Source organism: Osmerus mordax, chromosome 12 (genome assembly GCF_038355195.1).
Source record: "Osmerus mordax isolate fOsmMor3 chromosome 12, fOsmMor3.pri, whole genome shotgun sequence".
In the NCBI taxonomy this organism is placed as follows: Eukaryota; Metazoa; Chordata; class Actinopteri; order Osmeriformes; family Osmeridae; genus Osmerus; species Osmerus mordax.
In genome coordinates this window covers 1,871,308-1,888,098 of record NC_090061.1, presented here as the reverse complement: position 1 = coordinate 1,888,098, position 16,791 = coordinate 1,871,308, and the positions used below count along the sequence as shown (strand labels likewise).

General features: G+C 44.6%; 1 protein-coding gene across 4 annotated transcripts in view; it reads right to left on the bottom strand.

The window, feature by feature from the left end:
• Positions 1 to 16,791, bottom strand: part of si:dkey-237h12.3 (teneurin-3) — an 85,417-nt gene that overhangs the window by 31,447 nt on the left and 37,179 nt on the right. For all 4 annotated transcript variants that reach the window (XM_067248399.1, XM_067248398.1, XM_067248401.1 and 1 more), the window contains 7 exons: positions 12,185 to 12,423; positions 9,216 to 9,341; positions 7,152 to 7,366; positions 5,340 to 5,553; positions 4,402 to 4,503; positions 3,068 to 3,262; positions 1,961 to 2,161 (listed from right to left, as the gene is read on the bottom strand). In XM_067248399.1, the coding sequence (XP_067104500.1) occupies positions 1,961 to 2,161; positions 3,068 to 3,262; positions 4,402 to 4,503; positions 5,340 to 5,553; positions 7,152 to 7,366; positions 9,216 to 9,341; positions 12,185 to 12,423 (1,292 nt within the window). The remainder of the gene's footprint in view (positions 1 to 1,960; positions 2,162 to 3,067; positions 3,263 to 4,401; positions 4,504 to 5,339; positions 5,554 to 7,151; positions 7,367 to 9,215; positions 9,342 to 12,184; positions 12,424 to 16,791) is intronic.

Below are 16,791 nucleotides of genomic sequence, written 5' to 3'. Positions count from 1 at the left end.
ATTTAAGAGGTTTAAATGCCTGCAAGTGAGACAGGCCTTTTAATATGGAGAGGATAAGGTTGACTACAGTGCTATACAGTACATCCCAAACTATTTAGTGAACAACACCCTGACTCTGTTCAGCAGTACTCTGGGATAGAAACTGTCATTACCGAATCCACAGGTGACGTTAAAGTGCCCAGGTGCCTTCAACAACACTAAAAGCCCCATTCTTGGAGGTAAAACACATTCAAAGACTCAAAACCTTTTGAGATTGCAGTCTCACTGGGCCAATAGTTTACGCCATTATTAAAAAACATACTCGAAAAATAGCTCAAACTTTGAGAATTACAAGGTTGACACCCAATAGACATCTTACAAAACAGGAAGAAAAAAATATCAGCTCCAAAACGATTACTAGCTACTTTTGTGGCTGCACTTAAGCAAGGTCACTAAACAAAACGTGTTCAGAGATATGAAACTCTATCTACCTCCTCTTCTCGACAGCAGTCTTTTACAGGGGTTATTCCCATCTCCCTTTGAATGGAGTTTTTCTTCAATTGAGACCTTGGAGTGTACTGATTAAGCTTGGACAGCCCTATGGAATATCAACCGACCCACCTGTGGTGAAGCACTCGATCCCCCGGCCTGGCCTCTGCGAGAATCCATGTAATCAATTTTTCATTAGCGTAAAGGTGTTTATCTGCTTTTAGCACGCCGACGGCTCTGAGGGAGGCAGGGGCTCGATCCATGCCACGCTCATGTTAATTAAAGTTGATTTAATTGAGGATGAGCTGATGTGATAATTAAAAAGAGAAACCCCTCTACTACCCAGGTGGGCGGGTTTTTTGGCGATGGGGGGGCAAGGGACCGCATTGAGGGCAAGCTCGCCCTTCAACCTTCACTACTGGTATCGACAGGCGTGGGGTGTGTTCTGCTGAGAGGGGAAGGTGAGTGGAATTCTTAAACCTGAATCTGAGTGTAACAAATGACTGTGCTTTTAAGAATGTGGTTTAAGGGAGAAGGAATGGCGACGAGAAACTCCCTGTTCCTCAACACAATCACTCTTCCTTCTTGGGGGCAGGCCAGGTCTGGAGATAACCCTCTGCTTCATTTACATTTAGTCATTTAGCAGACGCTCTTATCCAGAGCGACTTACAGTAAGTACAGGGACATTCCCCCCGAGGCAAGTAGGGTGAAGTGCCTTGCCCAAAGACACAACGTCATTTGGCACGGTCGGGAATCGAACTGGCAACCTTCACATTACTAGCCTGCTTCCCTAACCGCTCAGCCACCTGACTCCCTACTGCTTCAGAGAGCCCCATGTCTAGCCTTCATCTCAAACTTCAAGTCCAGTAAAACATCTAGCACAAGGCTAGCTTTCAGATGGATTTCTGTAACGTTCTAAATTCCTGAAGCCTTACTACACAGAAACGAGTAAAATATTTGTTCAAATTCACCACTGTTCTCCAACCATAAACTGTGCTGTGCAGCACTGAGGAGACAGGCATTAATCACCTGAGCCTTTAAACAAGAAGCAGAACAGCTTTTCAACGTGAACTCCCCCTCTGAACTCACAAATCATCTGAATAAAAGATATATGACCTGAATGTATAAAAAGCCATCTACTTGTATGGCAATGAGGTTGTTTTTCAAAGCATATATCACAAGTACATATGAAGAGCTGTGATTTGACTACCAACAGTACAGCAGTAAAAAGGTCAACATGTTTGATTTAGGTAACACCGGCGCGTACCATGTACCGACACAGCAATACCATTAGTAAAAACCTTGTGGTTGCATTGGAATGGCTCTGTACTTAGTGTTAGTGGTATAGGTTATCACAAAGTTTGAGAAGGCTCAGTATGTGTCAGGGGTGTAAGTGGATGTTGTAAAGAGGCGCTTGAAGAATGTTTTACTAAACAAAACTGTTATTATTCTCATTATTATTATTATTATTATTAAGGTAGTGGAGACTGACCCACGGAGCAGTCGACTCCTGTCCAGTCCGCCTCGCAGACGCAGGTGCCGGACTCGGTGTGGAAGGTGCCGTGGTTGGAGCACTGCTCTGGGCAGGTGCTCCTCAGGGTCTCACAGCTGCTGCCCGCCCAGCCGGGGTTACAGTGGCACTCCCCGTGGTGGCAGGAGCCGTGGGTTGAGCACTCGGGGTCCACACAGTCCACTGGAGAGGGGAGAGACAGGGAGACAGGTTTCAGACAGTCCACTGGAGAGAGTAAAGACAGGGGATGTGAGACAGGATCCAGGACGAGGACCAGGGTTGAGACCCACCGCTCCAGAGAGAGCAAGGACGGCGAAGGTGTGACGAGAAAACAACCACTCACACCGCTGCTCTGGCCTTCACCCCAACTGACTGACTAAGACCCTTTATTTCAATGATTTTTTGGGGTAAGAAAGTTAGGAGTTAATGGCATGTTGTTTGAAGGAGGGAATTGAGAAAATTACTTTAAATGCCTCTCAATCCAAAACTGGAGGTTGTCCAGAAGTGGATCTATCTCTGCTGTTTCTCCGCCGAGGTGCGGTCCCACTACTGGAGCTATAGGAGACGAGCAGACCTCAGGCATCTTAACAGCCAAGCAGCTTCATTCACTTTACAATGAGAGCAAAAACGGGATTTAATTACTCAGCTCACTCAATAACTTTTCTTACACGCCAGGCCACTGACCCCGTGATGTAAATCTGAGCAGTTAATTGCTTTGGTGTCTGAACGAGGATCAATGAAGTTTAACTGATTGAACAGAGAGCAGAAGGTTGAGGAGAAAGTGAGAGGTCCTTTCAATAAAAAGGGGAAAGGGAATCCAATGTTCAAATTGATTCAAACAGGTGTCTTACACGGAACGAATTGCAAAGCTAATTCACCAGCGGAAAATCATCGAGTCAATTCCGTAGCTAAACAGTAACAAGGATCTCATTTATTCCCAACGTATCGATGTGCACATTCCAGGAATTATCCACTTGGTTGAGTAGGAAAACAGCAATTGTTTGAGCAGAGAACTGTGCCTGTGACAACCTAATCAATCCATCAACCCTGGCTGTGCTAAGAGTTCCCAGGGGCAAACAGACCGCTCACCTTGCTCGCAGGCGACCCCCCTCCGGCCTGCGCCGCACACACAGCTTCCGGCCACGCAGACGCCGTGGCCTCCGCATTGGGGATCTATGCACTGGGACGAGGGGACGTCACACTCAGTACCCTTCCAGCCGCTGTAGCACTGACATTGCCCCCTGCTGTACTGGCCGTTGTCACTGCACAAGACCGGGCAGGCAGCTGGGTGACAGAAATTCAGGCCGTTACTGGACATGAAACATTCGTTCAGCAGACACGTTCATCTAAAAGCAGAAGACTACGGTGTTACTCAATATGGTCAAATGTTTTGATTGTTATGAATTATGTGGTAGGTATCAGGGGTGCAGGTTTGCGTTCACATGTTTGTGGGACAGCTTTTCTCTTATTTTTATGACTGAGGAAAACTAGCATTATTTTAATAAAAAATAGGGGGGGAACAGATTTGCCTTTTTCAAAAAGTGTGTGTGGAGGGGGTCCTGCCCCACCCATGTATATTGAAATTTACACCCCTGGTAGGTGTACCGTGTCAGTCTCAGTTTGTGTTAGTTGCTAATCTGGATTAATTCAATGAGGGAAGGAGTGACAAGCCGTGCTGCACTGTTGCTTGCCGGCTGTGTTTGCTGGTGTTAGGTTGGGCTGTGTTAGCTGGTGTAAGGTTGGGCTGTGTTAGCTGGTGTAAGGTTGGGCTGTGTTTGCTGGTGTTAGGTTGGGCTGTGTTTGCTGGTGTAAGGTTGGGCTGTGTTAGCTGGTGTTAGGTTGGGCTGTGTTTGCTGGTGTAAGGTTGGGCTGTGTTTGGTGGTGTAAGGTTGGGCTGTGTTAGCTGGTGTAAGGTTGGGCTGTGTTTGGTGGTGTAAGGTTGGGCTGTGTTTGGTGGTGTAAGCTTGGGCTGTGTTAGCTGGTGTAAGGTTGGGCTGTGTTTGGTGGTGTAAGGTTGGGCTGTGTTTGCTGGTGTAAGATTGGGCTGTGTTTGGTGGTGTAAGGTTGGGCTGTGTTTGCTGGTGTAAGATTGGGCTGTGTTTGGTGGTGTAAGGTTGGGCTGTGTTTGCTGGTGTAAGATTGGGCTGTGTTTGCTGGTGTTAGGTTGGGCTGTGTTTGGTGGTGTAAGATTGGGCTGTGTTAGCTGGTGTAAGATTGGGCTGTGTTTGGTGGTGTAAGGTTGGGCTGTGTTAGCTGGTGTAAGGTTGGGCTGTGTTAGGTGGTGTAAGGTTGGGCTGTGTTAGCTGGTGTAAGGTTGGGCTGTGTTAGGTGGTGTAAGGTTGGGCTGTGTTTGCTGGTGTAAGGTTGGGCTGTGTTAGCTGGCCATAAGAGGACAGCAGTGCTGAGCGGGACCAGGGCCTTACCTCTTGAGCAGTACGGGCCTATGAATCCTGGGAAGCAGTCACACGAACCGGACACACACTCGCCGTTGCCGTAGCAGTTGTAGGAGCACTCCATGACTGATTCTGTTGGGGGGGGGTTGAAAATGGTTTCTTGAGTTCAGGTTGTCATGGCAACAATAGTCTGGGTTTCTTAAATTAATTTGTTGGTTGGTACAAAATGCACTTGAGTGGGAGATGAGATGTCTCTCCAATGAAACCTGGTCCTACTGCGTTTCAAGCTTCTGTAACACTGAATCTGCTGTGACCTGACTGATTTAACATTAACCATGCCCCCCCTCAAAAATAAACAGGAAAAGGAAAAAATGCTATTCAATCTGCTCTCAGAATATTTCTATTTTCTTGACACGTTACATTTTCCTGTCAGGAAATTTCCACTGAGTTACTGATCATGCCTAGATGCACCAGAATCTCTCAAGTGTTTACAGCTTAAATCCTCCAGAAGTTGAAGTTAATCTGACATATCCCACAGACAGATCTTCTGTTCATCCAACAGACCATCGCTCATAAAAGCCGCCAATCCCCAAAGGACCAGGGCTCATTTCGATTGTGTTAAGAGGGCAAACTTTTTTGTTATTGCTTTCACAGACTCGTATTGGATGTTCACTTAACTTCCATGAGATCGGGGCAGGAGATTCTGACCCTTACAAACGTCGATAACTTAATATCTTTAAGAAACGCCTCAAAGGAATGCTCAAAGGATCGCAAAATGTTGACTAAACCTGAGTGCTTTCTTACCCCAAACCCATGTCAGAGAGAAACTTCTAACCCGCTCGAAAAGCCTCACACTCACAACAACAAAAAAGCACATTCAAACATTTTCCCAGTCCTGCGGCAACACAGTTCACAACACACAATCCCTCCTCACCGTTCCCCCTCACCCATCTCTGCTCGGGTCTTACCCTGGACGATGGTGTTGTAAGACACGGTCTCCAGACCGCGACCGTCGTTGTAGAAGGCCAAGTGCCACACCCCGGCGTCCAGGTACTGTATGAAGCCGGCCTGGTGGAGACTGACTTGCCGCTCCGCTCGCGTCTTCTGCGGCTCCGACCCCGTTTGCGCTAGCCTGTCTTTAGCGATTAGCCGGCTGCCATCCAACAACTCCACAAAGTCATACTGAAAGACACGGCAGCGAGAGAACGGCGGCTTATCAAACTCGAAGAGAGGTGAATATTTGATCGGTAAGGTGGGAAGTATTGTGTTCCGTCGTATTGATGTGCAAGGAGGGGGAACGTTTGAGTTTACGACGGTGGTAGAACAGAGGAGGAAAAAAAACACGTTGGTTTGGCGCCAGGTAAACGCATAGCCCAACCGCCATCGCCAAACTTGATTCTTCACAGTGCGTTGTAGTACTGTCTTTAACATACACAGGACTAAAACAGCCTTTTATAGGGTTGGGTAAAAAAACACGTATTAAAGACGGATTTAGCAGTCTGGAATGCGACACAAGCTAACCCCTCAATTGACTCACCACTGATAGGAAATAAAGCATTAGAGAAAGAGTGAAAGGAGGCAACACTGATTTAAACCCCTTTGACAGGAGCAGACGGGTGGAAGGGGATATTAACCTGGCGGAAGTGGAGTTCTTTGTGTTGTCGGCCGGAGGGGTAAGTAATAAAACAGATCAGACCTCCAGAGTAAGTAAATACATCTCGATTAGCTGCCGTGAAAGCCTCCTCATCTCATGCTCACCATCCCACATGATAACAGGCAAAAGGCCAAATACGGCAAGGCCAAACAACAACTCAGATCGCTAGAGGAATACTTAAGAACTTGTGAATTACAATGCGAGTTAAGGTTTGTCTCCCAGAAACTTGTCTATTAAGACATTTACATTTAGTCATTTAGCAGACGCTCTTATCCAGAGCGACTTACAGTAAGTACAGGGACATTCCCCCCCGAGGCAAGTAGGGTGAAGTGCCTTGCCCAAGGACACAACGTCATTTTGCACAGCCTGGAATCGAACCGGTAACCTTCAGATTACTAGCCCGACTCCCTAACCGCTCAGCCACCTGACTCCCTACAGACATTATAGAAGTGGAGTCAGACAAGTATTAAACCGTGTAAGAGGTCTGTCCTTGGTGGAGGAGACACGGGGGAAATGGACCTGCTTCTTCATAGCTGCTCTTTTTGTCCCGAGCTGTGAATGTCTCAGTCAATATCTCTCATTGGGGTCTTTCATGCTCAGTTAGCTAAACGCATCAATGCAGCCTCTCACTGTCCCCAGAGCCACTGAAGAGACAGTTTTACAAAGGCGATCTGGGCGGTCTAGGCGTCAGGCATTGACAACCTTCGATGCTCAACAATTGATGCAGACGTGCTTTTTCTCTTTGGTTTTGTCAGATTTTGTTTCTTTCAGCAGCATTATCACACTTAGCTGTCGTCACACGCTATTGAACTTTTCTTTGCATTTTTATCTCCCAGCAGCCTCGGCTGCCTGCACTAAAATACCTGTGCCAAGAGAAAAGGTCAAGGAGGTGGGAGCTCCTCTGATCAGGACTGAAGAGCGTTGGCTAAGACCCTGCAGGGGCCCAGATTCAATTCTAGCCCGGGTCATAACCTGTACGACCTCCCCTACATTTCCTGTTTCTATCACAAAGCAGAAATGGCAAAAGATATACCTATAATTTTTTTATATATATATATATATATATATATATATTATTTTGGGTGGAAATGACGTGGAAAATAAGAGTCTGATATCTGATATTTACCTGAGTGTGAGTTGGAGGGAGACCCTTCCTCCCATACACTCCAATCAGGGCGTTCTTCTGGACAGAGATGTTGAACTTGAGGAAGTGAGGTTTCTCCATTGCCAGCCGAGAGCGCCAGAATACCCCAGGAGGAATGCCCTGAGTCACCCTCCGGCCCACTTCCACTTGCCCGCTGTCAATAGAGTTGTTCTCCTGATGGACCAAACCATTCTTTCCTGGAGGGGAAAAATTGGAACCAGTTACGACCATCATCCCAAAATAAAAAAATACAGTACGGTAGATTTTTTCGATTGCAGGGATGCTACTTAAATGTCATATTTTAATTTACTGTATTGCTGGACATCATGTGTTTCTTCGTTATCAATATTCAGGCCAAAGACATGTTCCTGGCAAGAAAAGGACCACATTTAATCGATCCATTGTGAGGGCAGGCTAGGAATGTATTGCTAAGCCCTTCCGTATCCTTTTTGAGTGGTCCCGATCACTCATACGGCTTCTTATTAAACATCTAAATGTAATATCCACCATATGTGCAACCCTTAGTGCAATAAGAACAAATGAAAAGATTGAGTGATTGCTTTTTAAACTTTATTCTAGAAGCAAATCTAGATGCCCACTTAAAAAATAGCTAATTTCCACACAAACCAAGGCTAACCATATAAGCAAAATAACTTGTGATTGGATGGATGTGATTAAAATATTAATACAATTTACTCTTTAGTCATTAGTTTAAGCAATGCATCAACTCATAATTACACCCCTAAAAATAGAGTTTTTACAAGGAGACGACACCCCACTTTCTGGATCAACAAATACCAATCTCAGTGGATAAATGACCGGAGGTTAAAAATGTCTTTGAAATTATTACATTTCATGGTGGTTGTCTACATTACTAATTATTTAGACCTCTGAGCGAGGTCCATGCATGCTTTTAGTTATTTATCAACGTGTGTGTGTGTGTGTGTGTGTGTGTGTGTGTGCTTGTCTTTCTGTGTCTGTGTGCATTCTTGTGTAATGAGGTCATTCCCTGTCACTTTACCTTTACTCAAAATGAAGCTACAGAGGCAAGTTTAGCTCCAGGGAGAAAATAGCCTGCTATCGATTGCCTTTAAACAGTTCAAAACTGTCTTGACGTGGTGTCTTAATTACCAGTACTTATGAGGATTTAAATCTACCACAGTTTAAACAATTGAGCTTTCCCCTATCTCCTCAAACCCAATAGATGGCCTCATGGTCATGCATGTTAAGTACCTCTGTGTGCTCTAGGGTTAATTCATTGGCCTTTTGCTTTAAAGGTGAGGAAGGTAGAGAGTATTCTGCAAGACACTGAATACAAAATGATAGATAATTATGATTAGGCTGACGAAAGCTTCCTGAAGTGGGAGAATTAGAATTCTGGAAGCAAAGACACTCAAGACTCCTGAAATTATCATACTGACCAATTGAGATATTTAGCCTAACCAAGCCTAAAAAGTGATGTGACAAATACCATTTTCTAAAACCAAGTGAACGTTCAAACCAGCAGATTGACCAGGAAACAAGCACATCATTCACCCAGAAAAGACACCTTTCCACAGTGCATTATCTCCACAATTATTATTATTTTTAAACTGTTGCATCAAAACTAAGAAAAAAAGGACAATGCTGTGTAAAAATGGTCCTGAACTATATGACTTCCTCTTTCCTTTCTACTAATATTTTTCTGAAAATAAGTATTTACTCATATTGCATTTCATTAAACCCATTTGAAACAAGCTGATTCAAACAACATGCCCCCCAAAACGTAGATAAGCTTAAAATTTATTTTTGGAAAACTGGCTAATAAATTAAGTTTGGTGGAAATGGGGTTTGAAACATTTCCAATTGATACTATTGTCTAGCAAGTAATTGGTTTGTTACCTAGGTTGCCAGAAGGCAAGATATAAGTACTCGCGCACAAATTCAACAACCGAGAATTTGGCCTTGCCAAAAGCAACAAACCAAAAGCGAATACGTTATTATGAAGTGGACTAAAGGATATTGTCCGCTACACTACAGGCCTGCTGTGGTCTTCATCCTCCTTACCACTGTCGGCTGAGAGGGCCGTCACCACGCTTGGCATCGTGGGCCGTGGCTGCCCGGCTCCGTTCTCGAACGCCGGCGGGTTCTCCATCTCCTGGAGCTGCCAGTTCAGACCTAACAGGTGCATGGCTGTGAAGTTAACAAAGCAAGGAGTACAGCGTGGGTTTCCAAACATGGTGTTAAAAGATGAAAAACCTGCAGGACAACATATCCAGGTCAGCCGTATATAAGAACAGGACAACAACCTGTGTGGAACACCTTCTTTCAGTGTTTGCTTTTTGTAGGTTTCATTACCTTTCCATGGGGCTGCCTATATGTAAGCACAGCTGTCTGTACAATTGAAAGAGGCCAGACAAAGCTAGTTCAATCCATAGAGGAACACTGTTGCGTTTCCATATTTCCTTGTGGAGAGCTTGTCATTAACACACACACAAGCATGTCTGAAAACAAACAAGCAATGCATCAAAGCAAGCAGCAGGTGTAATCCTTTTTTACCCCGGAATCAGACTGGAGAAAGAAATATTCTATTCTCCCTGGCTTTTACAAAACAGGGTGAAATGAGAAGCAGTCACGAAAACCGTGTGTATGAACATGTGTGTGTGTATGTATGTGTGTGTGTGAGTGTGTATGAATGTGTGTGTGTGAATGTGTGTGCGTGAATGTGTGTGTGTCACGAAGACAGAGAGATGGAAACAGGGCAGGGCAGGAGCAACACCAAGAGTTCAAGTTTCTTCAAGCCTCCAGTCTTCTAGTCATCTTACATAACAACACAGTGTCTTGCTTTCTTTCTTCCAATCTCGTCCTCTCTCCTGTGTATTGGGGATGGCATCAAACTGTTTCGGGAAACCGTGTTTTATGAGTGTGTGGGAAGACCATCAGAGGGCCAACCTTTGTCAAAGTCGCCAGCCGGGGAACATGCTGAGGAGGCACACCTGCCCCTAACTCTTGATTTCCCAACATTTGATCTGCTGGGGGAACTTTTTTCAAACGTCTTGCCTCGCAGGGCAGACTGGAATATTGACTGCAGCAAATAACTCAGCGGGTGGAAGGGAGCGATTCAGCAGAATCAGAAGGAATATAAAATACGATCAAACAAAAACAACACGTTGGAGAGCGGGCATGGACGCCACGCAGAGCGCCAGTTAGTTACCCGTTCTTGTTTGTAGGCTAATTCACAACTTACAAGTCGTTCGAGGCTAAACAGGGAGTTGTAAAAATGTGATATCTGTTAGCTAATTCTGACATTTACCGCAGAGAGCTAGCATCTACTTTTGTCTTCCACGGTGTACTCATGCCCACACACACCTGTGTTGGGGTGTGTGTGGGTGTCTGGGGGAGAGCGCATGCTCCTGTCTGCGGGATGGCTCAGAAGGTGTGTGTGCCTGTGTGGTGCAGCTCTTTAGGACATGGCACCTGGCAGGTGAATTGGCCCCAGATGAAAGAGAGAGGAGGAGAGGTGAAAGACCCAGATGCACCTGGGTCCTCTGGCAGACGAAGCCTGCATCTACTTGACTCACACTCGGGCACAAACATTTGGAAATTGATGGTGAGGAACACACCTGCGTTGAAAGGGCTCGCAACAAGTCTCACAGGAAAGCAGGCACACACACACACACACAAAGAATATGCACCGGTTGGCTCACCGGTTACAGGTGCGTAGCACAGAGGCTGAGGCCTTGCTAAAGGGGCCCCGGGTTTGATTCCACCCCGGGCCATTTCCTGCATGTCCTCTAACCTCTCCCCTGTCACTCTACACTGTCTCTATCCCAAAAACAGAAATGGCCTCAAATACATCTTTGATAAACAACTGAAGCACAACATAAACATAATCTCACGCAGCATTTACAACACATAAGAACACTGGAGTTCTAGTCTGTATCAAGATCACGAATTGTTAAAATCAAACCCAGGATCAAATAATAAAGTCAAGACATGCATCAGTAATAACGATAAGTAACTTCCACGACCTTAGAACACACTCCTATCTATGTCTCGGAATAGATTATTTCCTTTGCATCACCTCCACACAGCAATATTTCTCTCCGTGTGATCATGGTTTATTATGCTCCTTTGAACGCAGTATGAATCCTTTTCTGGTTGTGGGGAAAGTCACACAGCTTAAGATTAAAGGCGAGTGTGACACAGGTAGACAGTGCGGAGGGATAAATCTCCAGACGTTTTATCGCCATGGTCAAGACACCAAAGGTTAACAAAGAGTGAGCTTTGATGCATTTTAGAACAAAAAAAGAAACGGCCTCTTCAGGGAGAGTTATGCCCTGACGGGTGATGGGCCTGTTTACAACTCTTCTCCTTCCTGGCAAAGATAAAAGCACTTCCTGTAAGAGGCGATAGACATTTGGCTGCACTACAAACTGTTCATGTACGGCTCCTTTAAACTTCAAGAGCTTTTGAGTCCCTCTACGTTTTTTAAGGGGATCTCGTTTGTTTTGCTGTAGTTGGTCCGTGTCATTTGGTCTGTTCAGAGGACTGTTTGAACTACCCAGCGTGTGTCTAGCAGGGCTCCTGTGGATTTGAATGAGTGTGCCCCTTCTGTTGGCCTGTTATGAGAATAGTGAGATGATGCACTGGCCCTGCCAGGTATCTGAATCGGCATCAACTGTCTCATCAGAATCCACTCAGGTGAGGAGCCGCCATGCAGACTGTTGGGGGCACAGTGAATAATATCACATACTGAGTCTGTGCAAGAGGCCACTGGAGGGAATCACAGCAAAGGTGTGTTTATACTGGCGGAAGGACAGAGGGTGTTAAATCAGGACGCCGAGCGCTTTCTGTACACCGGCTGAGCCCTGGTGACGGCTTTGGCACAGGGACGGCCTCGAACCTCGCAGACGAGGCCAGGTTCCGTAAAAAAGCCGTCACGTCAGCAGCCGGCGAGGTGTAGAGGATGACGGTTCACCGCTGATAAGTGCGTTTGTGAAAGATACCGGCGCGGCCGTGGTTACCGTAGTTACCTATGCAGTAGCAGAGGAGGAGCGACAGCAGGACGGCCACAGCCACGGCGCTCAGAGCTGTGCACCTCCAGGAGCAGTGTTTGGGCGACTTCTTGAACTTGAACGCTCCCCTGGAGAGGGTGTTTCTGGGTAGCGGGCGGGCCGGGGTGGAGTAGACGGCGCCTGTTGCCATGGTGTAACCTGGGGTCGCCGTGCCGAAGAACGGAGTTGTCCCTGGTCCCGTTTTAAAGAGGAAATGTCTGAGGAGGGGAGGGGGGTGAAAACAAAGGGAGAGAAAAACAAAATTACAAAAGAAAAGTCAACAAGGTCCTGCCAACCCTATAATGAGGTGTTGACAGGTTTAATAAAATACCACACGTCCTTTCCAATCCTGGCCCAGAGCTGGTGCCAGTTCTCTACATGCGTCCTTTGACGAAGCTTTGATATCAGATGCATGAGTCCAATCGAGAATGTTCTCCAACATGGGCCAACACCTCTGGCCACCCTGGACTGACGTTGACATTGTTAAAGGTGAGCCAGAAGTACCTCATAAAAACAATCATCTCCCACTTGCCCTTTTACAGCAGGGACTGACTAATAGGCCATTATACCTGTTGTAATTAAGAAGGTTTAATCAAATGTTCTACTCGAGATCGTCCTATTAACTTTTTTTAAACCCTTGTGAAAACCTCTTAAGCAAATGAATTAAGCCTCGTTGCTGTTCTTGTTTCACTTAGGGATGAATGGTAGGAACAAAAACCTTTAGGGTTTCCAACAAGACAGAGGGAAATCTGAGAGAGGAAGCATTCATCTCCGGTGTGCCGGCGATCCACTTACAAAAGATTACAATTTTACAGGCGTAACAAAAACACTTTATAATCCTTGAAGTACAGCTTTCTGTTTTGGAAGGCAGTCAGGAGGCTTCACATCTATAAATGTTAAAAAGCCTCCGTCTCTTTCCAAATAACCGGTATACGTGCACACTTAAGACAAGCGTCTTAAACATTCAATTATGCAAAATTTAAATCCACAAAAAATATTTGCTGTTATGTAAAAGATGTTACAGAAAATATGTCATATGTCACTTACAGGCTGCGTTTCATCTTTTTAAACCAGTGTTTCTTTACACATCATTTAGGCACCTTTTAAAGGCTTTATAAAACATTAATGACGCTCACTAATGTCAGTAGAGAAGATTTTTATTCCACAGCAGAGACACAAAATTAGAGCCCCTGCTTGTTTATAAAAAGTAAAGACCACAAAAGGTAAAGACCAAAGATAATCTGTTGTGCTTTCAAATCCATTCATCGTATTTCTCCACATTCTGTCCTCTTCGGCTATGTTCTTCTGTAAAAGCATTTGATCAATGTCTGACTAGCAGGACAAATGTCAGATATGGATTGCTCGGCATCTCTAAAGACCAGATTGACACGCACAGTCATGGACAGATGGAGGATCTTAGTTTAAAAGGTTACAAGATGTCACTCCAGAATGGCAATGTCTCCCGTGCAATCTAGATTGGCATAGTCCAAGACGTGGTACAGTTTGGTTAGGGGAGACAGACACTATTTTAGTAGGGTGCTGGTGGGCTTTGGGGTCAAAGTATTAGTTGCTGTCACAGTGTGGCAGACACATGAGTATATCAACTTTTAAAGTGTGTGTGTGTGTGTGTGTGTGGGGGGGGGGGGGGGGGGGGTCTTGAGTATGCTCGGTGTGGGGTTAGAAGAACAACGGGTTGCCAGGGTGAAACTATTTTAATTTACGACTCACTGAGTCCGAAACAAAGTTCAAAAAAACTTTTGTCATCTGTGTTATGAATGCAGTAGCTGCCGTACTGTACAATGGATGTGCTGGATGTGGTATTTTCCGACGTATGGTTTTGCAAAATAGCGGAAAGGCAGCGTGAACGCTGAATAGGTCTGGTGATGAAATGCTTCTGGACGTGATAAACAAACAGAAGGGCAGTTTGCATGTCTGGGTCCCTACATGCTGGATGACCGTATGTAATTGATTGAAGACAATGTGACACAATGAAGCACATTACTATGCTAATCCCAACAGTCCTATTGATATGGATGAGGAATATGTGTTTTTTTGGAAGGGTGTGCGTGTATAGCACTCTCATTGACGAGGCACTAGCCAGACAATAGCCACACTGGACGCCTTCCCTTTCCTCGCCCTCCTTGATGGAGGTGACATTTCAAAAGCACCCTTACAGAGGAGGAAAAATACAAAAACATCCAGTAGGCGGATTTGGACCCAGCTAAGCTCCCAGAGTACGCGGTAAACGAAAAACAATGAGACTCGGTGCTCCTCAGTCTGTGTAATCGCACTGCTAGCGGATGCATTGAGTTAGCGATAGCATTCCAAGGTGAAAAGTGGAAGATGACGACTATTAAATCCACGACTGAGGCAGTCTACTGATGAGTTCTGTTCTCCTCTCCTTCAACGCTCCTCCCTCCCTCGCTCATATCCCCTCTTTCTTCCCCATAGCGCCACCTGTCCTCCCAGCTGGGAGTCTGGTAGCAGGTGCTCGTCTAGCTTTGCGTGTGTGACGGTATTTTGAGGGCGGATCCCTGAAGTTTGTGTGTCGTTGTGCACACAGAGAACAGCATGGCGCCATTTTCACACAGTGTGCTGGGGTGGTTTGCACACTGTGCCAAAGGATTTCATGAGTTTGATTAGATTTAGGAAGAAAAGAAAATATGTTTGGATTTATGCATATAGATCTCCAGCACAGGTGGTACATGTTGGGCAGAAGGGTTTGTGTCGGGTTCCTTACATAGGCCTGCCGAAACTATACAGTATGAAAACTAACTTTGTAATTAGGTAGAAAAAAAACAATTGAGGAAGGAATGTGTTTTTCTATATTGTCCATATAGAAAACCTATTTAACACGTTTTTTTTTCAGAAGAATTTCAATGTCACAAGTTACATTACACATCAAATTGTGTTGTTAGATCTCCAAACAACATTTCTATTCACAAGAAAGTCTTCTTGATCCAATAAGGTCAGGTTTACTGTACAAAAAATTACAATTACAGTTAAGTGTCAAAAGAGCACTTTAAAAGCCTTTAGACGTGACACAATTGCAGGTACAAAATGTAATTTATTGAAATATATAACAAATAGATTAAACAGATTCGATTGGATGCTTTTGCGGTGGTTCAATGGCATCCTATCAAGAGCTGTCATTTTTTGGTGGGGAATAGTAGGTAGCAGAGCATTCTGGAAAAATCAAAAATCAATTTCACACATCCAGTGGTTCACCATACTGTAACTACAGGATGGAAATGGAAGTATGAGCCTATTTATTCTCAAGGGCCATGGCATTCACACAATAATGGAAGTGAATAGAACATTCTTAAAATGCTAATTGAAAATATCTGTATTTCTATAGAGAAGGCAGTATGGAGTGCGACCTGAGAGGCTGATTAAAAGCATTTCACACCCTTTTTAAAGATCTGAAAGTATCCGTGGTATAAGAGAATAGCATGCAATAACAGGTTTCTATTGGCAACTAATTGAGCACTTTACTCTGAAGAGTTGGAGTGGTCTTGGCATAAAATGGAACAAAAACTCAAGTGGAATAATTTCAGAAGAATATCTCTTGAGAAGGAAACGTGAGTTTCTTACTTTAAAAGCTGTAATTACACTCATTTCAAATGACAGCTTGCAGTCCAGACCTTTCAAGATTTTCAAGTTGTTTAAGGTCAATTAGCTCATGAATTGTTATGGCAAAGTTTTGTTTTACTAAAATGTTACACTTTTCTTTAATTAGTAAAGAGTTAGACTTTTCAAATGAATTATTTAGCGTCTTTATGCTTTCCTACCTGTGGCTGACGCGTGGAGCCCAAATTGACGAGATAAACAAGGGATTGTTGTGGAAACGAAAAGCTGCAGGACTGAACAGATGAATGTGGGTTGGAGACTGCAGTGTAGTTACTGCATAAAACATGCAGTATCGGGGAATTTTACCTCATTGTGCTTTCTCTCACAAACAAGTGGTCCCAAACAACCTAATGTGTCATTATACTGCTTTTAAAGGATCTCAGAATCGAACGGTTTCATTCGCTATGTAATTAGAGAAACTGATAAATAATACACGATGGATACATCAATCTCTTGAATAAACAGAGCCGTAATTGAGAGCAGCTTTTAGAGTTCTGAGAGCATTCCGTTTTGAAAGGAGAGTAGAATTATGCCAAATTAGCATGCAAATGCTTTGAAGGTCAACTCCTTAATGGGGCCTTTTCAGATAATCAATGTATTGCAATTAATCATAATAGCTTGTGTGGTCCATAGGGTTGTGATTATTCTTAAAAGTCAGAGGACAGAGTCAAGCATCCAGGATGTAGAGGGACACAGGTCCTTATTATTGACTCATTTGCGGCATTGAAATGCCGAGATAAAAGATTACTCAAATTCAATCCATAAACTGACAAGATATGCAATCGGGATTCTGTCTGAAGTATGTCAGTTTGAAACCAGCAGCCTACTGTAAAAACGGTTAAGGCTATGAAATGGTTTCCATGGCTTCCTGTTTACATAACAGAAGGAAGGAGTATAAGGATTTGGGGCTATCCCATTGGCCCCATGGGGTTACCATGACACCCGTCTTGTCCCAC